General features: G+C 37.3%; 1 protein-coding gene across 2 annotated transcripts; it reads left to right on the top strand.

Moving 5' to 3' along the window:
* Positions 1-4,057: 4,057 nt before the first annotated feature.
* prkcq (protein kinase C, theta) lies at positions 4,058-26,318 on the top strand. Of its 2 annotated transcripts, none has more exons than XM_055189623.2 (17): positions 4,058-4,539; positions 6,575-6,774; positions 9,418-9,478; positions 9,676-9,856; positions 10,148-10,179; positions 10,274-10,359; positions 12,746-12,875; positions 13,327-13,472; positions 13,643-13,778; positions 17,318-17,478; positions 17,550-17,723; positions 17,838-17,929; positions 18,046-18,108; positions 21,482-21,620; positions 21,710-21,898; positions 23,218-23,346; positions 25,368-26,318. In XM_055189623.2, the coding sequence occupies exons 1-17, from the start codon at positions 4,422-4,424 to the stop codon at positions 25,524-25,526; spliced, it is 2,196 nt and encodes a 731-aa protein (XP_055045598.2). In that variant the 5' UTR covers positions 4,058-4,421; the 3' UTR covers positions 25,527-26,318. The 2 variants fall into 2 exon arrangements, with proteins under 2 accessions (XP_055045598.2, XP_055045600.2); XM_055189625.2 differs by having other exon boundaries at positions 13,327-13,436; positions 25,368-26,317.
* The last annotated feature ends 1,171 nt before the right edge of the window (positions 26,319-27,489 follow it).

Raw genomic sequence — 27,489 nt, 5'->3', positions numbered from 1 at the left:
AAACTCAATACAACTTGCACTGACATATCTTAAAATACATCAGTGCCCTCTGTTTTGCCTCAAAATGCACATAAGTAATGTTTTTAGTAAGGTATGTTTGTTAAAACTAGTTACATTTCCCAATTGAACTCAGGTCTAGTTCTAGCTTAAGCTAATCCATGTCCGGAACACTGCCCCAAAGACTATTAAAATAGTGACTAAACATGTGTTTAATCCAAGTTGTTACTTTAACTACAAAGTTACTAAAATCTTGATTTATAAACGCGACATCGCAGACAATTCGGCGCAAATTAAAAAATTGCCATTACACAGAGTTACTACAGAAGGCATGCGCGGGCATAGGAGAGAGAGAGAGCTTGCGCACAAGCACACAGAGAACCAGTGTGTGTGGGAAAACACTGCTAACCTTTCATGATAAACTCGAATCAGTCGTCTTCTCTGTCAGTAACATCTGACGTTTACGTGAAAATGCAAGTACACAGAGGAATCCGCATGGAAAACACAGCCAACTTTTAATACTTTCACTCGGTGTCATGTGTGAAAGGTGCTGTCTAGGGGCTTCACGCAGAGAGAGAGAGCGCACGTGCACAAGAGAGGCACCACCGAGCGATCACAACAATAAATGAAGCCGTTTTAAATTAAAATAAAAATGTACATTTAAAAAAAAAAAGTTGCGGCCATTGTTGATTTTGTGGCGCACACAAACAAATCAATGTATGTAATACACTACCAGGAGCAGAAGCCGCCATTACGCGAGATTAATGTAAACAGCGCGACGCGTCGACGCATTTTACGCATGTCGACGTATTTTCGTAGTCAACGTAATCGATGGCGTCGACGCGTCGTTGTAGCACTAATCAGGAGCTACAAAAAAATGTATGGTATGTGGAAAATAATGTGTTTTTCAAACTCGTTACGCATTTCTGAAGGAGGGACTTCAGAGAACAAGGAAGACATCAGCTCGTTTTAGTTAAGTGAAAACAGCGCTAAAGGGATAAGTAAATTGCGTGAAAAATACAGCAGATTTTTACACGTCAAACATGAACACATGTTATATTGCACACTGTAAACACAATCAAAGCTTCAAAAACACAGAAAGAACGGGACCTTTAAAGGGACTTTGGTCCTTTTAGTTGCACAAAAAAATTTTTGTTTGGTTTTGACTTTATTTATGTGTTTTTGAGTTAAATAGCCAGTACTTGATACATTGTGCCTTGGTATCAATAGGCCTAATCTGTTTTGTTGGTTAGTAAATTAAACTTGGCATGGAATAATATACCTTACCATCTAATTGAATTTATCTGCCTTTCCAATAATACAGCTATCAAGTTTAGATGAAGTCAATTACACCTTAGTCTTTATTTAATTGTTATAGAAGACAAAAATGTACGCCCCAGTGTATTCACCAAATATGTGTATAATTTCTTCAATCTACGAGAACAATGCAAGGATGCTCACCGGTGATGCATCCCTTATTGTTTTCATGCCACCCCATCAATAATTTTCATAAATACATTTCTGCCCCACCTTTCTGAGTAACATAAATTAAGAATAATACAGAAAACATACTGTATTAATGAAAGAAGATCCAAGGCGATCTGAGAATGTGGGAAATAAAAAATTCTCACATGAAAAACTATAAAAAGATACCACAGTATTTTAACTGTAGTAATATTTCACAAGAACCATTACACATCACCAATTTCAGAACATGAATCATAATGACTTCACAAATTGTCACATAATGCGTAAAGATTGGACTGTTTATTTTTCCACTTGTTTTTGCTGTTGGTTGAACAGTATTGTGTGCATCTTATACAGTATATTACTAATCCTCAACATAATTTACGTTACAGTCATAAATGATACCTGCGGCTTGTTAACCATTTTAAATATGATTTTTAACACAACTGACTTATAAATCCCATTGACTTATGATAAAAGGGGGTCATCATATTTAGGGACTAGAATATCACAAATATGTGATATAAACTTGACTTAGGATAGTAAGCAAGCAATTTCTTAACAACCACAGATAGCACCCTGGCAACAACAACTTAAAAAAACATGCTACTGTACCTTCTACATGGTACTATTTTTATTTCTCTTCTGTAACATATAAATGGGCGTTCACTAAAACAAGAGTTTCCAAACTATGCGTGACACACTGGGATAAGGTGGGTTGTGCACTTTGCTTTGCCCCTGTGGTTTTTGACATATAAAAAAGCCCCTGCACTAAACCAAGCACTCCAAAAAAGCAGGGTTGTATTGGTAAACTATGAGCAGTTAACCTAGAAAATGTCCATATTCGATCGAGCCAAGGGTTAAAACAACCAATGCGTAATATTGTACGAATATAGTATAACTGTAACGGTATATGAACCAAGTTTATATATGTGTGGCAATGGTATGTGCGTAGACAGTATGACTCAGGAGGGAAGTGAATCCTGGTCGGCTGTTCGTATGGGAGTTTTGAATTTCACTTCTATTAATAGCATCTCTATTCCGCTCTAGTCACCAGTTACCTCACGATTATCAGCTGGTAAGTACAGTCTATGTGGCTTTAATGTTGGGTAGTTGTTTTGTGCTCCAGCTGGTTAACAATTAAGTTTGATCAGTTGTCCTCTGGGTTTTGGCATGTGTTAAGTGATTTAGCTGTGAAATATTATTGGAAAATCTGAAGTTCATCTTTGAAAGAAGGTAACTCATGATGTCTTTTGTTGTTTCAATTTGGTTACACAGATTGCATGCCTTCCTTTACTCAGAAAGTTTAACATAGAGCTTTGATGGGCTGTTTAAATTTCTTCCTAATATATGTAGACTTGTTATACTTGACGTCGTCGCTTAGCATTTTTTAAAAATGTTTTGGTCTTGCTCAATTTTCTTTGACTAAGTAAAATAATGTAAAGTTTTGTAAAGATGCTGTCGGGAGAACAAGCACCCGAGTGCCTCTCGCAGAAATTATTAGATGTTGATGGCGTTTCTTTCCCGTCACAGAAAACCACCACAGGTTTATCAATGCCATTAAAGTATTATCTTGTTTTGTTTGTTGATCATGGAGTACAAAGTAGATGAGGAAAACTAGCCGCCATTGTTTGTTTACATTGCGTGGAATGGTGAGCTGTAATTTATGGAGAAGATTTATTGCATTCTATAAAAAAGGAGGAGTGGCGTTTATCGCATTTTGGGAAAAAAGGGAGAAAAGATAACAGAATAACAAGGCGGATATTGGATTTTGCGTAAAATTAAGAATTTACTTTTAAATACTGACCTGATATAATACTGATTTTGGCAGTAACTCATTTTTTCCAAAATGGCGTTTATCGCGTTTTGGAACCAAACTCTTCATATATTTATTTTAAGGACCTGTTAAGCATTGTAATAATTATTGAGTTATTGACTAAAGTTAATAGATGTAAAGTTATAAGTTTAAGTCATAAAGTGTTACAATACATTTTTCATTTTTTACTACTGATATTACTGAGGTTTTTATTAACTTCACAGACTTCATCTATCATGAAAAAACTAATGTAGGTGCCAATGGTTTAAAAATAAATATAAATAAAATATAAAAAATAAATCATGAAAAAAGGTATAAACCAATACTTAAATTGACATCCTAACGCAAACACCTAATCTAACTCTAAACCGAAGCATCAATGGTTTGAAAATAGGACAAAACAGTTGAGTAACAAATACATGACAGTGACACATAAACAGAAATACGTGACATTGTCACGCGAAAAGGTGGAAAAACGCGTCAGTGCCACAGAAAAGACCCACAAATTCACGTGACCACATGTACAAACTTTTGTGATACAGGGTTGAAATAACTGTTGCTATAGACTGTTTCTATCTAGATGATATATTCTAAACTGCAAATAGTGTTTTCATGATTAATTGGTCAACATCTTTGCCCCAAACATTTCTGCCTTTTTAACCCTCTTTTATCAGTAATTAAATTTAAAGGGGTCAATAAACGTATGACTGAAAATTGTAACTTTACAGGTTGTTAACTAGTAAATTAAAACAATTCAGCTACATATTGTACTGACTTATAAATTATACTTTTATTCTGTTTTGGTGTTATCCAAATCTGAGAAGTTTTCATCCTGTCATCACACCTTCTAAGACAACGGTTTTACAACACACAGAACCGCTGAAATACCATCCAAGGAGATACTTGTGGGCTGCAAAGAACAAAGCTTCAACACTAAACACCAACACAGAAACACACTGGGACTGTAAAATCGTGTCAAGAAGCTGCCTACATAGAGGACTTGTACAATGGGTGCTACAAATGTAAAAACAAGGATTGATTAATAGTCATTGGATTGATTACTGTATAGAGGAATTAAACTCTGTTTTAAAGGACACTGTGTATCAGAGGCTATTACAGTTAGATCTGAAGCTTTACAACCATGTCTCCATTCCTGAGGATTGGCTTTTCCAGCTTTGAGATGGACCCAGGACTTGCCTACCATGAGGAAGTTCTCAATCCATACTGTGCCGTCTACATGAAAGAGGCTGTAGAGACTGGTAAGATACTTTTGCGAAAGACACTGTACAGTATGTGGTAATATTCTCTCATTCAAGTTTAAATATATGCTAATGACACAGCAATGTTATATCCCAGGGGTTAAATTGTAATAACTTAACTCTTTTATATTGACCTAATGCAATAATTTTTAAGTGAAGACACTGAGATATTCTACCCTTACCTATTTTTTAAAATATTGTTTCTGTGTAGTTTTGATAGTTTTACCCTTACCTTACATAAAAGTCTAGTAAAAATATTACATTTTTAAAGCTATGATGATGTAAACAAGAAGTGAAATATGCATAATAATCTAGAATCTAGACCTTTTTTTGATAGACCCGCTCCATACGCAAACCAGGCAACAATGTTGTTTAGTAGGCATGCTCCTTACTTATTGGCTACAAGTGTGTTTTGGTACTTGGCCCGACTCCCTTTCCAAAGAGTTTTTCAAAAATCATGCAAAATCACTGCCTTTAAGTTGGCATTAAGATGGTGACACTTGCAAGTAATTAAACCATCACTTAAATGTCTGGGTTATTTTTAAGCCATGTTGGGTAAATATTGGATAGAACACACAGCTGGGTTAAAATTAGTTTTAACCCAACTGATGGGTTATTAATTATAACCCATGGTCGCATAACAACAACCCAACATTGGGTAATTTTTAACCCAGCATGTAATCTGTCCAATATGTACCCATTATGGGTTAAAATTAACCCAGACATTTTTAGAGTGATGTGAAAAGCTAACGCAAATACTTGCCTTAATTTTACTGAGTAAAACATGCATAATATTTTTACAGTGCATGCTTTCTGGAACACAATGGAAATTTAAGTTGAACATATTAACGTGTCATTGTCAGTAAAGAGGCGGTATCAGTTTGTCCATCAAACTCACCTTTCATTTTGTGATTCATAAAGCTCTATCACACACATCCTACAGTTTTAAAGAGAATATATTTTAGTCTATATTTGTTTGGTATTCAGCGAAAAATATGGATTTATGATATACAGCATACAGTAAATGCATTAAGTGCAATTAACAGAGATTGTTTAAAAGATTCTCATTCGCCAGCCAAATATGCAGTAACGCTTCTGTAAAAATCAACAAAGCTGCAGTACAAGTCAAAAAGTTGAGGTATAGACTTTTCTATATACAGTATTTGCTGTCTGCCAAAGCTGGTAAATGTGTTTATGAAACAGAAAAGCTGACCTGAACAGATGAAATGATAAGCAATGCACGCACTCATAGTAAATGAGCTGTATTGCTGACACGAGGATTTACCAGCAACCCTTTAGTTTCATTTTCTAGAACAGACCACAACCACACAAAAATCGAAAAAGCCAAGTCATACTCAAAAGTCTACCATATATGCCTTACCGTTAAGCAAAAAGTCATCAAAAAGACAAGTTTCAAAAAGACTTATGTTAGATGTTATATTGGACATGGAAGGCAATGCGACGCAGCTATCGCAACCTTTAACTTTAGTAATGTGACACTTCCATCAATTTAATAAAGAATTATCAGAAAAAATTTAAGACTGAAGGAATGAAGAAGATAAGTCAATTTTTTTATGTTTAATAGGCTTTATGCCCAGCTGCACTACTTCCTGAACTTCAGCCAGCTCCTTGTTTCCTGTCTGCCATTATTGGACAAACTGATTAATCCAGGTGTGCCTGATCTCAGTAGTCACAACAACAATAATCAGACACACCTGAATTAATCAGTTTGTCCAATAATGGCAGACAGGAAACAAGGAGCTGGCCGAAGTTCAGGAAGCAGTGCAGCCGGGCACAAAGCCTAAGTTTTGAAAAAAAGATTAAGAACATGTTAAAAAAATGTGTCAACAACAAAAGTGTAAACTGTTGGCAAAAAATACCTCATTTTAAGTCTATTACTATACTATCAAACAGGAAGAGTGTTGTCATTCAAAAAGTATTCATTTCTGTGGCTGTTAACCCAGCTTGAATGTTGTAAAATACAAAATGAAACTAATTTGGTGTCATATCTTTATGCATTTGTGTTTATCTGTAGAAAAGGGTCAGGTGTACAAGCAGAAGCGGCCCACTATGTATCCCCCCTGGAACAGCACGTTTGATGCTCACGTCCACAAAGGACGAATGATGCACGTGGTGGTCAAAGACAAAACAGCTGAGTTAAAGACGGAGGCTACCGTCCAGCTAGACACCCTCGCCTCACGCTGCAAGAAAGAAAACGGCAAACTGGAGATCTGGGTGAGCACGAGTGTGTGACATTCATGCGGCTGACACGATTTAAAGTAAAATTATAAAACTAAATACATTACAGACAAATGTTCTCCTTTACATATCCTCTTGGTTCCAGATACATCCCTCAGTTGACCTTGATATACAAAATAGCATGTTGGCAATACAGGGTTTGAACTAAAGATATTACATAACACACGATTGACCATAGGGGGACAATGCATGCTCATTATGGCCACTCTGGCATAGTCCCGCCTTCTAGTTAAAATAACCAATAATCAATCAAAAAAAACCCAGTTTGTTTCTTTGGGAGAGGAGCTTTGTACAGTGGCATGAGGTGCTTGCCAACTTGTGTGCAAGCGCAGTCACGGAAATAATACTTTGAACAAATGTGTTTTTAGTGCAATTTGAGCCTAAGAAACAAAAGTTATGATACAGTTGATATCAAATTTAATTGTTGGTCAGAAATATGTTTCTCAATTTTAGAAATATCTGTCTTTCCCCATTCAAGTATAGGACTAAAATAACCTTGAGGCGTTGCAATGATGGCGGCCTGGTGGTGCAACCTCCCTAAGGGGATTTTGGTTTGAACCTCAACCCTTCGTAATATAGACGCTTTCAGCAGTAAAAACATAAACAAACGCTTTCCTGGAACAAACGTAATTTCCAGTAAACTCAAAAAATTAGTAAAATCCTTTTAGAGTAGTTTATTTCTGATAGCAAGCAAAATAAATAACAAGTAGATTACATTAGTTCAAATCAGCTAAAGCGTATAAACTACATTGGACTAACATTACTGTCCAAAATGAATGTATACAATTTTAACTACAGATCGGCTGCACTCTTTAAACGAATATGTTAAACACAACACAATCAGTTTTAGTTTAGGGACAACACACTGAATGCGTTGTCCCAGAATACACACATCTCTGTGTTATTATTGGAACCAAAGATTTTGTTACTTTTTAAACAACTTGTGTTTTATTTTAACAAAAAATCAACACAAAATGACACATAGGGCCCTATTTTAACGATCTGAAGCGCAAGTGCGAAGCGCAAAGCGCAAGTGACTTTGTGGGCGGATCTTGGGCGCTGTTGCTATTTTCCCGGCGGGAAAAATAACTTTTGTGCCAGGCGCAAATCAATAAGGGGTTGGTCGGACGTAGGTTCATTATTCATAGGTGTGGTTTGGGCGTAACGTCAAATAAACCAATCAGAACGCTATCCAACATTCCCTTTAAACGCAAGGGCACAAGTTCCATGGCGGGTTGCTATTATTATGACGGATTTACCAGGCGCACGCCAGGAGCGGTTCACAGCCGAGGAGACTGACGTTCTTGTAAGAGCAGTCAAAGACAGAGTTTTGTATGGGGATGGGAGAAACCCGCCCAAATCAGCGTCGGTTAAACAGGCGTGGAAGGAAATAGCCACAATTGTCTCATCAGCTGGCATCCCCATCGTTGCGCCAAGCGCTACAATGATGTCAGGAGACGGGGGAATCCCAAGCTTGCCAGCATAAATCGGGCACGCCGTGTAACAGGAGGTGGATCTGCCTCTACACATGACCTGACGCCAGCAGAGGACATCGCTGCGTCCTCCCTCACCGCTGAAAGGGGGCTTTGAAATCAGACCCAAGAAACGCAAGCAAGGTCCAACCCCAAAGTACACTTACAAATCAAGTTCATATACATTAAGGTTTCTTATGAAAACATTCATTATTATTTACATAAAATAGACATAATACAGTCACACAACAAACTTATGAAAATATTTTAATCGTTTTTGCATGAGATTTTTTTTAACGCAGCCACACAATAAATAAAAACTATCACCACAATGATTTCCCTTATTTCATGTGTTAATATTTTTTATTGTAACAATTTATGATTTGCAAAAATAACTGTTGCATCTGTGTAGATTAGATAAGCAAAGTGTGTGCGCGTTGTGCACGCTATACATTATGGTCAAGCATGCGCCCATAAAATAGCATAATGAACAACGCGCAACGCGCCACTGACTTTAGACTATTTTTTTTTGGTCAGTGGCGCAATTGTTTTTTGAAACTGCAAAGTAGCATCAGGGATGGTTTGCGCCAGAACACGCCTCCCTTTTTGAGCTGAACCGCCCAGGGAGCGCAAGTTCATTCCCTAGTTTGCCGACGTGCCTCTGTGGAGGGAAAAACCCGCTGTGCGCCGGTGCAAAATACGTATGATACATGCATCACTGACAAAGTCAATTGCGCTGGATGCAAGATAGGGCCAATAATGTGTTAAAACCATAACACAAAAAAATTATAAACTAGCCAAACCATTAAACAAACAGAGACCGAAACTGCGACAAAGTGTGCGTCTGATTAAACTTCCTATAAGCAAAAAGGTTACCGCTAGACAAACAGGTCAGGTCAAATATGGCACAGATATAGAGATAAGGTTATAAAAAAATAAAGTTCATTTGAGTACCCAAGTAATGTTTGAGCAAAAATCATTGTGCCCTTTATAATTTAGCTTTACACTGAAATATAGCCTACTTTGTAAAACTTTGTGTGTTAGCCTACTGTACTGTAGGCTACAAAATATAAATGAACAAATTATGTATACAAAATAAAGAAAATTGCTTGTTCTGAATAATTTGATAAGACTTTGTGTGCTACAGGTGGAACTGAAGCCACAGGGTCGCTTATTAATGGAAGCGCGATATTTTTTAGAGAGGAGTGGTGAGTGTTTTCTTAATTCAGACACGATTTGTTTATAAACTAATTCTGTCTATTTTAAATATGGCTCATTCTTCACACTTAATGGGTAATAAAATACAGACCGAAATCAAGTCATATTTCTGAAGCACATGCACCAGGCATCATAGGCTGCATAAATGGCTATTGATCTTTCTATGTGGGTGTCTGTTTGTTCTTAGATGCTATAGGTCATGGTGAAGGAGATGGAGATAGTGACCGGGATAAAGATGGGATGTTCGCCCTGCATCAAAGACGCGGTGCGATCAAACAAGCTAAAGTTCATGTGGTCAAATGTCACGAGTTTACCGCCACCTTCTTCCCTCAGCCGACCTTCTGCTCTGTCTGCAAGGAGTTTGTCTGGTACTGTCCACACACTCTAAAGCAAATTAGTTTGGATAATAGAAAATCTGCCTATTATATTACTGAATAATATGATTTTTTTTGCCTACAATGTTTAAAGCGTAAATTTAGTCAGAAAAGAAAATTCATTTCGATTCACAAAATACAAAAAGCATTTATTAAGACAGTACAAATGATCAATTCTTCATAATGTTTTTTTTTTACTATGACATGACTTTAATAACAAAGTTTTTTAGCCTATGGATCCCTACATTATAAATATTTTCTTCATATCTTATTCTCCGTTTCCAGGGGCCTGAATAAACAAGGATATCAGTGTCGACGTAAGTCATTTTTCCACATCCTCATTACCAAAAAAAGTTTCCAATGTATTTCCACTGAAGCAGTGTCAGGAGTAACTTCTCTTTATTTTTACAGAATGCAATGCTGCTATCCACAAAAAGTGTATTGACAAAGTCATCGCCAAATGCACAGGCTCAGCTATAAACAGTAAAGAAACCATGGTAACTACACTTACGTCACATCCTTTAACTGTTTTGCTTATTATTTTCACTTTGGAATCTTACTAAACCCAAAATCTGACAAGAAAATCCTTCCAATTTTTTATACCACTTAACCTATGCAGTCGGTGGAAGACCAACTTCTTGTCAAGAAACAAGAGTCAATTATGATGTTTTTGTCTTATTACTGTTTTATTACTTTAAGGACAACTAAGCTTTATATTGTGCTTACATTGGACTATACTTACACACCATGTAGGGCTGCACAAATAATTGAAAAACTAATCAGGATTACAAATTACGGGTAAAACAATTACGTATTCGCCAAAGGCCTCAATTAAAGCTGTCCATTTGTGCTCATGTATGTGCGTTTCGGCAGTACATTGTTGACGTGTGTTTTAGCCATTCATTACGGCGAATGAACGTCAATTATGATTTTTGTCATAATCGCGCAACAATAACATCATGGTAGTATTTGCTCAACTATAATTATACATTATAGTAATTTCAATGTAGTTTCACACTATAGACACGAACGAAAACCATTAAAAATCCTTTGAAATGAAAGAAAAGATGCACAACTATAGTGGGTTTCAGCAGTAACAACATAAACAAGCGGCTGTCGTGGTCCATAACTTCCGGTAAACTCCGTTAAGAATTAATAACAACAAAGTTCTTTAAACATAGTTTATTTATATAAAAAGCAAAAAAACAACACACAGATTACCTAGGAAACCAAAAAATTTTATTTTCGACGAGGCATTTGTTCAAGAGATCAGTTTAGCAACTAGTCAGACCATTAAAAAAACGAAACCGGAAGTAAAGTTCGGATCCAGACGTGAATCGCGTCAGCGCATGTGCGTCCAATGAAACCGTCTATAACAATAAATATAAAAAACAAAAATGATATCGTTTGGATCACTTTTGGAGCGATTCTCACTGGGGTTTTTTCGAATTGACAAACAATAAACCATTGACAGCCAAATAAATTTCAAATTTAAAGTGCGAATGTATTTAAAATGACAGATGACACTGTGGAGAAGCAAATTGCTGAGGCCCAAAATGTAAAATTACCTCAGGTATATAATGCCTTTGCAGGATTGATAATGTGTTTATTGTACTACACTGACTAAAAGATAAAATGTATAGATTACACAAACTAGATTAACTGTTTAGAGATACACAAAATTCAGCTTGTTGTAAATGCAAGAACAGCACATTTACACATTCACATGTAAACAAGTACAACTGCAAAAGTTTTTATTAAAGGAAATTTACTATTTTAGTTAATGCCATTAACTCATTGCCTGCCATTGACGACTTCTCATCAATTAGGAAAAACGTATTCCTATGAATTTGAAATGTATGAATTTGTATGGTAATCTGTAATACCGCGGTTATCCACTAAATGCGCTCTTAACTAATTTATAAAAAACTAAAGCCAAAAATTATTTATTAATTTTACACTCCGTGTATGTTTTGATAATCGTTCTGAATCTGATCTCAAAGATCTAACAAAAATTCCTTCACAAAAATGCAATTATTTCAGCCTTTGCTAAAAAAATATTTTTGAAGAAAAATACTTATATTTAAGAGTTTACAGAGAAAAATATAAAGATAGGATGAAAAAAATTCCCGTTTGGTTTGTTTGTTTATTGTTCCTTTGAAAGCAGAAGGTCTGTTCTTTCATTTGATATATTTGTATGTTTATATATTTTTAGAAGAAATTTTTCCTGGAAGGCATTTTGTGAAACTTTTGTGAAAATAACAAAAAATGTTGCTGGGCAACTTAAAAAAAAGGCTGGCGGGGAATGAGTTAAAGTTAAATTATTTGGGCTTGTACTGCTGCATATGCAAGAGAATTAACAAAGTTACTGTTATCGTCCAATGGTGTGGACGTTAATATAGTTATTGTTGGAGTTGACAATACATTTTTTGTTAAAGCATGAATGGCCCTTAATACAGTAAGAACGCTTCTGTAATGTTTCTAAATTTAATAAGAAACTTCATTGCAATAAAGAATAACTCAAAAATTAAACATGTATACAAAACTGGGGTGGGGTTTAAATGTGTGTACCTCAAATTTTCATATATCTACAGTATTTACCAAAACATTTATAGTGTAAAATAGAGTATCTGCCTTACTCAGTTTACTGTAGGGTCTTTGGTGGCCATGTTTCAAATAAAAGACCTTGTACTGTTTGTGTAACTGTATGCTATTTATGAATTCAACAAAGCTTAAGTAACTTTCTGATGAAAGTTTATTAAGAAATGCTAAAAAATGGTGAATCATACTTCTCGCTACTTCCTCTTTTAGCAATTCCTGTACTAGACAACGTGTGTGTGCGTTCCAGAATGATGTCTAGATTTAAATCTGTTTGTGTTTCAGATCCACAAGGAGCGCTTTAAGATTGACATGCCACATAGGTTTAAAGTTTACAACTACAAGAGTCCAACGTTCTGCGAGCACTGCGGCACCTTGTTGTGGGGTCTTGCTCGCCAGGGCCTTAAATGTGAAGGTGATTCATTACACAAACATGTGCTAGTTATGAATATTGAATTAACAATTCATAGGATGTGTTTATTATGATATGATGTAACATGTTCGACACGAAACCTGGACTTCTTTAATAATACAATGTCTACAAAATCTTACAACACACTTTAAAAAATGCCGGTTTGTCGAATATGGACAAACCCTATGGTTGAGTTCAAATTCAACTAGAATTTTGTAGGTTAATTTAACCCAGAGGTTGGGTTTGTCCATTTCCGACAAACAATACTAGGTTAAATAATCCAGCATTTTTTTTAAAGTGTATGTACTTTACAGAGAGAATAAAGACTTAATACCATCTGGAAATGGGTCAAAAGATGCCTATATAAAAGAGGCATCTATATTTTTAAATGTAGAAGTATGAACTGTTAACATCCCGTTTTTTAGTTCTGACTTGAGGTATGTTCTACTTGCAGAGTGTGGGATGAACGTTCACCATAAATGTAAGAAAAAAGTTGCTAACCTTTGTGGCGTCAACCAGAAGCTAATGGCAGAAGCTCTGGCTATGATTGAGAGCACTCAACAGGTCAGAGAAAGCACGCAAGCCACATCATTTTGCAAAGTGAGGCACGGGTTTATGTTCACTTACAAGTAGTCTTTGCTTATTGTGTGCACAACAACTCAGCATAATATGCTAATTATGTGACTGTCTGGCACAAATTATTATGTGGTACAAGCAGCATAATCGTATACAAATTCATAGTGTGTGTATGTGTTTTTCCTCCATCTCAGGCTCGTAGCTCCCAAAGTAGTGAAACTGTTGGTCGTGAAGGGCCGGTGACCATAGGTCAGGTAGGGGTCACCACAGAGCCTTCAGGCCAGTTACCAATATCTCCTCTTTCACCTGCGCCTGCCCTACCACGCAAAGGTATGCATACTACAACAGTACAAACACTTACATACACTAAGAAATGCTGGGTTCTGTCAAACCATGAGTAAAATTAAAGTTTTAGGAAGTCTCACCATTGGGGATAGGATAAACCTATCGCGAAATAAACCCCTTCAGTGTGATACAAGACTGTCCGCTTCGAGTCGGATACTAATCACACTTATTTCTGTGATAACAACCAGCTGCCAATACAATATGTCTTACATAACAGCTTATCATGGGGAGCAGCCCTATGGTGACTTTAAATTGTGATTTAAACCAGTGGTTAGGTTTGTCCATATTTTACTCAACCATGGTTTAAAACAACTCAACATTTTAGAGTAAGCATGTTGCTAAGCTTATGTTCTAACAGGGAATTACATCACACGCCAATACTCTGTGAAATATAGCATTTTTGTATTCTCTATACTTGCAGGCCAGTCTCACGAAATTTCGTTATATAGTCACGTAATTTTTGAATTCTTTTTTCGTGATATTATCCAGCGTTTTTTGTGATCGTATAACAAATTCCTGTTTTCGTGTGATTATCACATATTGGTTACTCAACTGTTTTGTCCTATTTTCTTACCATCGTCGCTTCGGTTTAGGGTTAGATTTACATAAAATGACATCCCTACCCAAACCCAATTCTAACCCTAATGCAAGGCGACATATAAAAAAATAAATCAGAAAAAATAGTATAAACCAATGTATAAAGTGACATTCTAATGCAAGCACAAAATCTAACGCTAAACCGAAGCGACAACGGTTTAAAAAAAGGAAAAAGCAGTTGAGTAACCAATACGTGATAACCACACAAAAACAGATCGTTATACGATCACAAAAAAAAATGCGGAAATTTGTGATAATATCACAAAAAAAGATTTTTAAAAATTATGTGACTATATCACGAAACCCTGTGAGACTGGGTAGATACTTGATGAGTAAAATTGAGTGTAACTTAATGAGTTTCTATGATACACCCACCATCTTTGATAAAAACAGTTAAGCCAGCCTGATCTCAGGAGAAAACGTACATATTTTACGAGTTGGCTAATTCGTATGAATTCATAGGAAGTGAATTGTGCAAAAACGTACGATTCTCATGAAAAAACAACAACAAAACCTAACCCCAACATCACAGGGGTCAAGGCAAATCGTACAAAAACTTACAAATGTGGTTGTATAAATTAATACAAATTAGCCAACACTTAAAATATGTACTCATAATAGCGTTGGTTTAGCATAGTCAGTATATTGTGAATCTTTTCTAGATTTTTACAGTACCAAAGTAGGCACTGAAAAATGCTGTGTTGTTTCAGCCTATAGTTGGGTCAAATATGGACAAATCCAAATGTTGGTTTCTAGGGATGTCCCGATCAGGTTTTTTTGCCCTCGAGTCCGAGTCATTTGATTTTGAGTATCTGCTGATACCGAGTCCCGATCCGATACTTCTATAATACATAAAAAAAGAATAAATAAGAGCGAAAAAAACAGAACCAGGATGTTCCTTATGTCATGCCGCACGCATTGCTGTTTCTGTGTGGAGTCAAAAGAGTCTAACTCTGTGCCAGCGCATAACTACAGATGTGTTAAAAAATAATGAGAATATATATAGTATATGTACAGGGGTTAAATTGGGATTTGTTTTGTGGGGATGCTCTGTTGGGAGGGAGAGTTCGAGGGGTAAAATGTTTAATCCTGATGACAGCAAAGCCACTGGTGTGTTTCAATGACATTTTGGACCTCTGATAGGATTTTATAAGTTTCAGTTTTAAAGCTGTGCAACATGTTGACCCAAACTTTAAAACCTGAACTTTAAATTATGCAAATCTATGACTCTGACACCCTATATGCATTTGTTGCACATGTCATTATGCACAACTGATCAAACTTTGAAGGAAGTTATAAGAATCAACCTCCTTGACTAATTCTAGGCATAAGATAGGCTACTCAAAAAGACTCAAATTAACAAGAAAAACAACATACTGATTCAGCAATATATCTTATAAATTAGCCATAGAGATTCCCTAAGCTGGTCAGCAGTTAGTTATAAAATACCTATAGTTAGGTCGTATTTAATCTGTATAATCAAAATACATTATTTTATTAAACTATACAATTAGTTGTATCCAGTTATCTAGTTAACATATTGTAATGAAATGAGTGACATGGCTAGACATACTTTAATACTTTGTTTCTAGACTTCTATTAAGTTTTCTCGACGTGGTCACCATTCTTACCTCTCTATCTCTCATCTCAGTATCCTGCGTGAATGCGCGTTCTTGAGGTTCTGAGTGAGACGCGGAGCTGCGTCTGAGCACATGGTGACAAAAACGATCAACTCATTGTTTAAATGAGCGGTAAAAGCCCGGTTTTGTCGTGGGTTCCTTGCACGCACGAGTGCGAAGCCTATGAATGAATTTGAAAGCACGTCAATAGGCTTGTTCGACTTCATGCGGCGCCGCAACAATCGACAGCCGGGTGACGTCAAACTACCGCGAGAGTGATCCGCGAAATCATACGGAGGAGTTTGCTTTTAAATCGCTCTCGCGGAACTTAGACGTCATCCGGCTGTTGATGTTGTTAATAAAAAAAATGCTGAATAGCAAAAAACACCTTTGAAGGTTGTCATGCTTTCTTATTATATTTGTTTTAGCTTAATTTGTGCCTCTCTTATTATGTTGGTCAGTTGAATGTTAATTAGATCCAATCCATGTTCAGTAAAAATAATTTGATGCAGAAATAAACTAGCTAATAGACCAACTGTATAGTATTGTATACAAGTGTTTAATATCGGTATCGGCCAGAAGTTGTCTGTTTAAATCGGCCCAAAAAAATCCTATCGGTGCATCCCTAATTTTTACTCAATGACAATTTCATATTAAAATCTTATAAGTTAACGGTTAATGTTCGGTTTAGAAGCTACGGTTGTCGGTCGGGAAAATTAACTGATATGAGCATCCCTATTTTAGACCTAACCATTGATTGATAAAAAACTGCATTTTGGACTGAAACAACCAAGCATAGGTTACTTTAAACCCATTGGATAGGTTTGTCCATATTTTACCCAACCGTGGGTTGAAACAACATACAGTATCATTTATTAGAGTAACGCATTATGGGGTGGTTTCCCAGACAGGGATTAGACCAGTCCTAGACTTAAACACTTTTAAGAGCTCTCCAAACTGAAAACAACTTGCACTTCCATATCTTAAAATACATCAGTGCCCTTTGTTTTACCTCAAAATGCACATAGGCAATGTTTTGAGTAAGGCATGCTTGTTAAAACTAGTTATATTTCCTAATTAAACTAAGGCCTAGTCCTGGATTAAGCTAATCCTGGTCCGGGAAACCGCCCCTAAATCTGTAAAGTAACTCAGCATAAGTTTGCTGCTCAGTGTTTAAAACAGCCATATCTACTGTCTGCCTGTGACATTTGAAAAGGTGGGCAGCTTGCTAGGTTTTCAAACAAAGCCCCTAAAGTAATGCTGTCCTATTATGCCTTGATTTACAACCCTTTTATGATCTCTCTATAGAGCAGCAGGGTATTACATGGGAAACCCCGACTGAGGGCCGCAAGCTAAGTCTTACCGAAGTGACTGAGCCATTGTACGCCACCCCACGCAAAGATCACCACAAGTTCACCTTTGACAGCTTCACTCTACATAAGATGCTGGGCAAGGGTAGCTTTGGAAAGGTAGGAAAAAACGAAACTGCTCTTGTGGTCCCAAGAATGAATACATCTGAACAGATATTGTATGCTTGTAGGTGTTTCTTGCGGAGTTGAAGGGTACTGGGCAGTTCTTTGCAGTGAAGGCTTTAAAAAAAGATGTGGTTCTGATGGATGATGATGTTGAATGCACTATGGTGGAGAGGAGAGTGTTATCTCTGGCCTGGGAACACCCTTTCCTTACACACCTCTACTGCACATTCCAGACCAAGGTAAAACACGTGGCCACACCTAATACATATCAAATGGTTCACTTTCACATACAATATAGAAGTCATGTTGTTTTGCTGGTTTGAATTGATCTATTTTGGTGTTGGTCTCTAAAGGAAAATCTTTTCTTTGTGATGGAGTACCTAAATGGGGGCGACCTAATGTTTCACATCCAGACCTGCCACCGATTTGACATCCCACGGTCCACGTGAGACTCATTTTAACAACCCCACACAGATGATTTTTTTTAAAAAGCAGAGGCTCAGTGCCCACTCTTCTTTCTTCAGTTTTTCCAATATCTTCCACCTCCTCTCTTCATGATAGGTTTTACGCTGCAGAGATCATCTGTGGGCTGCAGTTTCTACATTCTAAAGGCATTGTGTACAGGTATGCATTACAGTGGAAATGATACACTATAATATATTCAAATTCACAAACTATCGATCAAAAAAAAAAAAAAATTTAATTAAAATTTGTGTTATCCTCAAATCGTAGTAGGGCTGCAACCAACTAATATTTTCATAATCGGTTAATCGGGCGATTCTTTTTTTACTTTAATCAATTTTAGAACTTGCTGAAAATTCGTTATTAACAACAGAAATAAGCCAGTGATATACATGCTAGGGCTGTAATGATTTATCGTGCAAATGCACGTTTTCTCAATGAATGAATTTGAATGAATTACGGTGAAATGCCGCCACATCCAAAAGCGCTCTCGTGCAGAAACACCCTTTGTGCCACAGAAGAAGTAGTATTACAAACCCTATTCTAGGAAATATCTACAGGAATATGTATATCGCCGTTCTTCAGATTGTTTCAGGTATTTTTATGATAATAACGAAAATTTTGAATGATTTTGTTAAACGAGTGTTGCTTTTTTAAATGCACATTATAAACGACTCTGACTCATAATGACTTTAGATTGATAACGGACTTCTTACTGACCAAAACGCCATAGTACACGCACAAGCTGCGCATGAAACACAGAATCGCGATGCAGCGATGCCGTTTCGATTTTAGACAGGTCTTTTTAATGGGACATGCGACAGGACAGCCCTAATACATGCGTTGTTACAGTAATAAAAACCTGGATTTCACCTTTACTTTAAAACAGATGGATACTTACTTTTATTAAAGGAACAGTATGTAGAATTGTGGCCAAAACTGGTACTGCAATCACAAAACTTGTGGCTAAAACGGGTACTGCAATCACACAACTGGTGGCCAATACACAACATGATAACATAAACATCAGTTAAGGGCTGCAACTCAACTTTTTAAATGACAATATCCTGTCCGGAGCACTGTTGTCAGTGATATAAGTATTTGAAATGAAAATGATTTCTTAACTCTTTCACCGCCAGCGTTTTTAAAATAAGTTGTCAGCCAGCGCAAGCGTTTCTCATGATTTTCACAAAAGTTTTATGCCTTCCAGAAAATGTTATTCTTTAAATATATAAACAAACAATATACCAAATGAAAGAACATACCCTCTGCTTTCAAACAAAAAAACGTTTCATCCTACCTTCAGTAGTTCTTTTGTAATCAGCTTTTGAATATGGGTAGGTTTCTGCAAAAACACCACATTTTGAGCAAAAAGCTGAGATAATTACATTTTTGTGACGCACTTTTCATAGAGATCCCATTCAGAGCAATCTTTAAAACAGACACGGACACGCAGCCGCTTGCCATAGGGCAATACTTCCGGGTTTAAAAAGTTGCTGAAGGGTAAGGATAATAGCGGTATTGCGGAAAGACGGAAATACTCGTCATTGGCAGGGAAGCGTTTTCTCTTTATTGACGAGATATCTCGTCAATGGCGGCGAAAGAGTTAATGTCTAGTGACATATCAGGGACATTTTATGATTAATTGATATAAATTTCTTACATACTGTTCCTTTAAATTGACCTTAATTAACCAGCGTTCTTTTGTGCTTTAGCTTCTGTCATTGTCTTGTCAGGGTTGCCAGATTTGCGTAACAAAACTACCCCACTGGCCATTTAAAATGACTCCAAAAGCAAGACTATTCACAGCCCAAAAGCAACAACTAATTAACCAAATCCTTTTATCTCTAACCCGCAGAAAAACATACCCATATTGGGAAAAACATGCCCAATTCAGAACAACGAATTTTATAATCGTACCAGTATGGACTACTATTTTGCTGAAAAATCAACATTGATATGCAAATCCATGCACACTTTAAAGTGAATCGGGCATTTGTATTGTTTTATACTGTTGTATGAGGTCTACTTATGATGTTTGCATGGGTTTAGCTTCGTTTTAAGGCTGATTTAAGAAACGCTCTGCTTTGATGGGCGGGCCACATTGAAGACTTGGAAGTAAAACGGCCACTGCTATGATTGGATAACATTTTTTTGTACTAATCCAGCTTTTAATCCTAGTCATTCCTTCTGTTTTGAAAACTTCCGATGTGAATAAAGGGCAGCCGGAGAAAGTAACCCAGGAATGGGCAACTTAGCTCCAACCATAATTAAACACACCTGAAGCAGCCAATTAAGGTCTTACTAGGCTTTGGCCCTGTCCCAAATGGCACACTCCGAACTTGTGGTCCTCCTCAGAGTCCACACTATGATCACATCATGCAGGGAAAACTTTAGGGACCCTTGATGCGAGTCCACGTAGGTGCATCAAAGTCGTATTTTGGGACAGACTCGAGCGTCAGACCGGAAATAGGTCAGTGTGAACTCCTCTTGTACGTTGTCTGATTGCTCTTTCGCAAGGACTTCCGGGTTGGTAAAGTGCGCGAAGCTTGCTGCAGTGCGGGCTTCGCTGAAGACTGGATCAAGGGGGCAAAGGAGGCGCTGATGAGCACACTTCAAAGCGTAAAAATGAGAGATGGGACACCCTACAGACTTGTAGACTAAGCAAGCACACGCAATTTAAGGCCAAGAGACTGAAAGTCCACATGAAGTGCGCCATTTGGGACAGGGTCATACTAGAAACTTTAAGGCAGGTGTGCTGAGGCAAGTTGGAGCTAAACTCTGCAGGACACCGGCCCTCCAGGACCGAAAATACCCATATATGTTCGAGTCCCAAGACATGATACACATAAATGACAGTGCGAATGGGTGTAGCAAACAACAAATCTTCAAACGCGTCAGGCCTAGAAATTACCGTAAACAATACTGTAAGCGTGCTTTACAGTCTAAATCGCTTGACTGTGTTTCAAACCGCAGCTGGCATGACCACAGACACAATAATACCAAGGATGCTACAGTGTGTGACAGCCTGGTAAGTCCTTATCACTAACTCTGTGGTTAGACAAGGATGTTACACACAATCAGGACATATCAAGCGATCTGTAACAAAGCAATAGTGACACAAGTGTTTTACTAACATAAGATTGCTGCGCCATTCTGTCTGGATCCAATATTGATGGAACAGCATTGCTTTTGAATTGCAGTCTCTCTGCAAATCAAGCGGCGACTTGTGCCTTGTTCCCTTAATTTTTTACCCACATAAGCTGGAATTTCTTAAAAAATAAACTTCAACCACGCATTCCTAATATCAGATTTCAAGGGAAGGTTATGCAGCAACTGTGTTCTTCCAACCATGCACTGCACAATATTTTGCAGTCTTCAACGGCATGTTAGTTGCATGGACGCTATCCGGTTTGCGTGAACCAGTGAGCTTGGTGCATTTTTATACTTTTAGTGCATAGCATAAGTAGCCGTATTGGGAGGCATAATATAAGTTTGTTGAGGAACCTCATGGCTATATGTGTGCTTTCTGCAGAGATCTTAAGTTGGATAACGTCTTGCTGGACACTGAAGGTCACATTAAGATTGCAGATTTTGGCATGTGTAAAGAGAACATGTATGGAGAAGCTAGAACATGCACCTTTTGTGGAACACCAGACTACATTGCTCCCGAGGTCATCATCTCTATCAATAACACTTTCATTTCTAGTTCTTTAGCACTTAGAATGTATACCTTATCAAAACCATCACTTGTTATTCACAGATTTTGCTCGGGCAGAAATATGGGACCTCTGTAGATTGGTGGTCATTTGGTGTCCTTCTTTATGAGATGCTGATTGGTCAATCCCCCTTTCACGGACACGATGAAGAAGAGTTGTTTCAGTCGATTCGTACAGATGACCCTTGCTACCCACGCTGGCTAACCAAAGATGCACGGGACATTCTTGTTCAGGTAAACCTATTTAACGTAAACCTTACCTCACTGAATTGCAAATGCATGATTTACTGTAATTTGCTATTATTTTTATATTTCATGCTCCAAAACAATCTATTGTTATAACGAAAAGGTGATTTTTTTAAAAAAACATCTTAGGTGCTTACATAGGTAATTTACGCTTAGTACTTCAAATGTAACAAATGTGTTATGACCCGTTCACACTACAAGTGGCACAAGTGACAGCTACCATTGGTGACCGAAAGAGGTGTGTCCAGCGACGCAAGAAAGTTTATGCAAATAAACAGTGGTTTTCGGTAGCCAATAGGAGAAAAAACAGTGGGCTCATGTAATTCTCCTCCTTTCAACTTCTGCAGAGACAGATAGGTGGAGGAGAGAAGGATCCTTGCTGTAATTTATTCATGCAATATTTTCAAAAAGGTTTTGTGGACCTAGAAAGACTGACATTTGATACACAATGTAAAAAAAAATCACGCTTTGTAAATAACTTATTAATAGTAAACTTTTTAATGTATTGATTCCAGTGTTCGAAGTGAGGGGGGCTGGGTGGTCACTACAATCAAAAAATATATAAAGTAGGGGTTTCCCTGGTTTTGATCAAAACATGAATTAAAAATGTTCGTGCTGTGCTGTCACAAAGCAATACCGTCAATTATTTGTCCCAATTTCGCAATAAACTCATCCGAAAGATTTCTGTCTGAAATAAATGTAAACTCTCAAGTGCGCCTCACGCTGTTCTGGAGGACTTGACAGAAATATTTAGATTTAGGATTGGGTGGGGCTTTAAAAAAATGCTTATATTATTTCACACTTATTTGAGGGATAAAAATGGTTTGAGATAAGGGTAATATGGGGTTTCTTTGATTAAAACGTTGATCCATCATATCTATCTTTGTTAAATTATAGTGACCCTGTAATGATGAAGGGGCTGGCCAGGAGCTTAGCAAGGGGACCCCCATAATCTTTGAAAGGGCTTGCACGATCAATCGCATGCGATTGTCACTTCCCTTACGAAAATTAACCATGGTTTTATTGTGGTAAAAGTGTAGTTAAACCATAGTTAAACCAACCATGGTTTAACTATGGTTTTCCCTCCAAAATGTATTTAACGGCAATAAAAATTGATCCGCTTTTAGCCACAATTGAACGGCGTTAGGGAATGTCATTCATAAACTTTACTAAGCAACCAGTAGTGGAAACACCCACTAGCGACCTAACTGCGACAAAATTGTTGGTGATGTGAACACAGCATTATGTGGACCCCATTTATGTTTTTTTATTCTTATAACACCTATTGCTTTTGTGCCTGGTGCTAGTTATTCGTGAGGGAACCGGAGCGCAGGCTAGGTATCAAAGGAAACATACGGCAGCATGCTTTCTTCAGAGACACAGACTGGAATGCACTGGAGAATCGGCAGGTGGAGCCACCCTTCAAGCCCACTGTGGTAAAATCATAATCACTTTTTCTTAATCCCAGAATGCAGTGCAACAAGTTTGAAAAAATCCATCCACTGGGTAGACAACAGCAATGTTGATTTTAAAGTTACATAAATTATGCTAATAAGTTACAGCGGAAGTATTTTGGAAATATTGCGATTGCACTTTATCCCATGTAAACCCAATACTTCGATTAAAATAATGCAATTAAGCTCATAATCCCAGAAAGTATTAAAACATGGACTATGCCGATTTTAATTGCAATACACGGCTATGTTAACACTAAAATTGCATCTATACCGCATTCTGTCTTGCACCTTAAAGCTAAAAGTATACAGTCCCATTTTTACGCATATGCGAGGGCCCGCGTACAGTGCTCATGATGCAAATTTAGTCATCAGAATAGTATGCGTGCACTGTATGTGCACTGCCGGATTTTTTTAACCGTGCATACTTTGTATGCGTAAGCCACGCATGTGCGTTCAGGAGAATGCAGTATGTACCCCAGGGCTGCCGCCTACTTTCATACTATATAGTAGGCAAAACGCAGTAGGCGAGAAGTATGTCCGAATTGTTACTGTTTTCCAAAAACAGTAGGAGAAAAGTATCCGGATGACCTACTACTTCGGCAAGATCCCGAAGTGTTCATTCGATGGACACTTTGCTGTCCCGTGAGCCCACGTGGGAGGAGTTATCCAACGAAGAAGGCGAAGGGGCGTTGTTTTATTCAAAACGGTCCAAAAGCAGTAAGGCAGCTCTATTCAAATGCAAATACATAAATTAAACAGCTGTCCCTTGTTCTTAAATTGTGCTAGTTTAAAGTCATACCCGTTAACGACTAACTTTTTGTTATGACGACGTATGTCACATGGATGTATTAACATGGCGAATGTAGCACGTCTGAATCCATTCATACTATATAGTACCTACTTTTTTAACCGTCGATGAGTAGGTACTTCATCTAATTCAGTACCTTCTGTCACAGTATGTGATTTCAGACGCAGCCCAGGAGATGCATTGCATTTTGTCACAATTGCGCATGCGTCGAAGGTCTAGACGTACAAGTCAAATAAACTGCCATGTTAGATGTTCACGTACACGAAACTATACTGTGGGCTTAAACGTGAATTCGTAGTAATTAAACTTGACATTAGGAAGTTTTCCCGAACTCTGTCAACACAACTTGCTATCAGCAGTCTTGCCTTCATCCAGAAACAGCGCAAACAATGCGACTAGGGCTGTAACGATTAATCGTGTGTCCCATTAACAATGCCTGTCTGAAATTGTTTCTGAATCACAAGGCTGCGATTTTGTGTTTCATGCACAGCTTGTGCGTGTATACAGGTCTTTGATCAGTAGGAAGTCCTTATCAATCTAAAATCATTACGAGTCAGAGTCGTTTATAACGTGCATTTAAAAAAGCAACACTCGTTAAACAAAATCATGCAAATTATTCTTTATTATCATGAAAATACCTGAAACTATTTGAAGAACAGCGATATAAATATTCTTGTAGACAATTCCTGTGATAGTGTTTGTAATGCTACTACTTCTGTGGCACAAAGGGAGTTTCTGCACGAGAGCGCCCTCTGGCTTTTGGATGTGGTGGCATTTCACCGTAATTCATTCAAATTCATTCATTGAGAAAACGCGCATTTGCACGATTAATCGTTACACCCCTAAATGTGACAGCAGCGTATAAAACTGTTACAAGCATTGTCATAAAATTTTTGTCTTCATCACGGCACGGATAAGAAAGGTGTTTGTCATTTAATGTAAATAAATTAAAACAGTGGCCAGTAACATACTTACATATGAGTTCATTATTATCGCATTATCAGTGTACATGTAAACGTAATCATTGCCATCAATTGTGAATCAAGTATCCTTTGAACATTACTACAAATCACAGCCCAAGTACAGTATTTCACATCAGTCCCTTAATAACATGACTATTTTAGTGTGGTCTTTTGCAGTAGGCAGCTCACATACAGTAAGAGTTACTCACATTTCGCCTCTCTATTTACAGGCTTCACCCAGTGACTGCAGTAACTTTGACAAGGAGTTTATAAACGAGAAGCCCCGACTTTCCGCTGCAGACCGTACCCTTATCAACAGTGTGGACCAGAGCATGTTCAACAACTTCTCCTTCATCAACCCTGTTATGACCCGCCTCAAGAACCAATGACCCATACGTGTTGAACATTTGTGGACATATACTGTGAACAGCTTAAAAACGTGAAACACTCACATCTAGATCACAACTAATTAGTCTTCTTTAATCATGCTCATTTCGTGTCATGGACGATGGAGTTATGCACGTCCACTTATAATAACAGTCCAATGCTATCCTCACCTTTAAAGAGCATATGAGATGGTAGAAGTAACTTTTTGCAGTCCTGCTTTAACAAAAGGAAATTTTGCTGCACCATCTTAAGTCATGCTGATCATATTGTTATTAACATGGGTTTGAATCTGACTCGCAACATATCTCAAACCTGTAATTGCCATATTATTATGTCTTCAATCCAATGAAGAGGCGAATATGCTAAAAACATACACAAAATTCAGATGTTAAGCTAAAGATTGTGTATCATGTTAAATAACTGTATCAGATCATCTCATCAATGTGTTGGTAAATATTTGGGTTGAAAGTATTTAACTCTTTATCAAGATGTATTTGTTGGGTAGTGCATCATTTTATTTTGATCCGTTTGTTTTGTTTTTGTCATAATAAATGTGGTGGTGTCCATATCTTTCATAACTAGTTTTGTAATGTGTTTTAAAATATTGCATTGAAAAGATTTTTATAGAGACATGTTTAGTTTAAAGTGTCAAAAGTGTAATGTCACAAAATGTAGGTTGCTCCGAGTTATTGTATTTGTAAAAGGATATGAATTTCTAAAATTATGTGGTGTACATAAAAACTAAAGTAGGAGAACACAGTTTGTCATTTCAAATTCATTTTTCCTCTTTATTAAAAAACTGATAAGAGGGGTGCTATTCTATGTAAACATATTTGAAGTGATCACAATTTTGACATTGCTTATTAACAATTATAATAATAATATCTGACTTGACAATAACAGTTCATTTCCCTTCATTTGGCACAAGCTTTAAACGTTGCAGTTCGTTCCATCCGAAAGAAGGTTACTAATCAAGGAACCGGCTTTACTGATGAGATATGCACGAGAATTGCAGGCGATTTTTGCACAGCCCTACCCAGAATATGTTACTGTCCTGCTGAAGGAATTTTAATATTTCATTATTATTTTTATAGCTCTTTTTACAATTTGCATTGTTGCAAAGAGGCTTTACTGAAAACTCATTGCATCACAAAATATTATATTAAAATGTTATACTGTATGGTACATTCTTCAAACATCCCCAAACATCATTTTTTTCTGGTGCTGAGATGTAGATCGATAAACTGTCTCAACTGCAAACTGTAAACTTTCTATGCCTGCTTTTTTGTTGAGTCAGATTCCTCACAGCGCAGACAGCCGAAACAAAACTTTTTGCAGACATTTTGTATTTTTACATCTACGCATTTGGCAGACTCTTTCAAAGAGTAACAAAACCCTAAAACCACTTTTTTTAGTTAATGATCTGTAAGAATGATGCTTTATTAGTGCAGTTCATTGATTTTAGTAAGTTTTTTGACATTTGGATAAAGTGTTTCAATACTACAGTATATGGTGTAAAAACGTCTGAGTGCTGCCCTCTTCAGGTTGAACGGTGGCTACTGCAGTTGAATTTTCCTATTGGATTTTGGGTCCAAAAAATAACTCGTGACCTAAGCAGGTTCAAGCTTACCACGCCCTTGTTACGATCTCACCACACACTTGGTACAAGCTTAGTTCGTCCCCTATCTCCGTTGGGATCTGCCCACTTTCTTGCATTTTTCAAATATTGCCAGTGGGTGGAGTCAGGCTCTGACCAGGGGTTAGTTACGCTTGAAGGTGCACTTTGTAGATTTTAGCGACATCTAGGGGTAAGGTTGTGAACTGCAACCAAGGCTCAGTCCACTGCTGAACCCTCCCTTTCGAAACACAAAAAGAAGCTACATTAGCGGCCACTGAGCAGCTGTCTGAGACAACACACAAATGAAGCGAGTTAACTCAAAATGTTGAAGCATCCAACTAAGCAAG

The sequence above is a fragment of the Misgurnus anguillicaudatus genome, chromosome 1 (assembly GCF_027580225.2).
Source record: "Misgurnus anguillicaudatus chromosome 1, ASM2758022v2, whole genome shotgun sequence".
NCBI lineage: Eukaryota > Metazoa > Chordata > Actinopteri > Cypriniformes > Cobitidae > Misgurnus > Misgurnus anguillicaudatus.
The sequence above is the reverse complement of the archived record's forward strand: the minus strand, read 5'-3'. Positions and strand labels throughout refer to the sequence as shown.

Coding starts and splice junctions, on each gene's coding strand:
- prkcq (XM_055189623.2), top strand. CDS start 4,422: ATGTCTCCATTCCTGAGGATTGGCTTTTCCAGCTTTGAGATGGACCCA. Junction 10,180..10,273: donor ACAAGGATATCAGTGTCGAC/GTAAGTCATTTT, acceptor TTATTTTTACAG/AATGCAATGCTGCTATCCAC. Junction 21,621..21,709: donor CAGACTACATTGCTCCCGAG/GTCATCATCTCT, acceptor TGTTATTCACAG/ATTTTGCTCGGGCAGAAATA.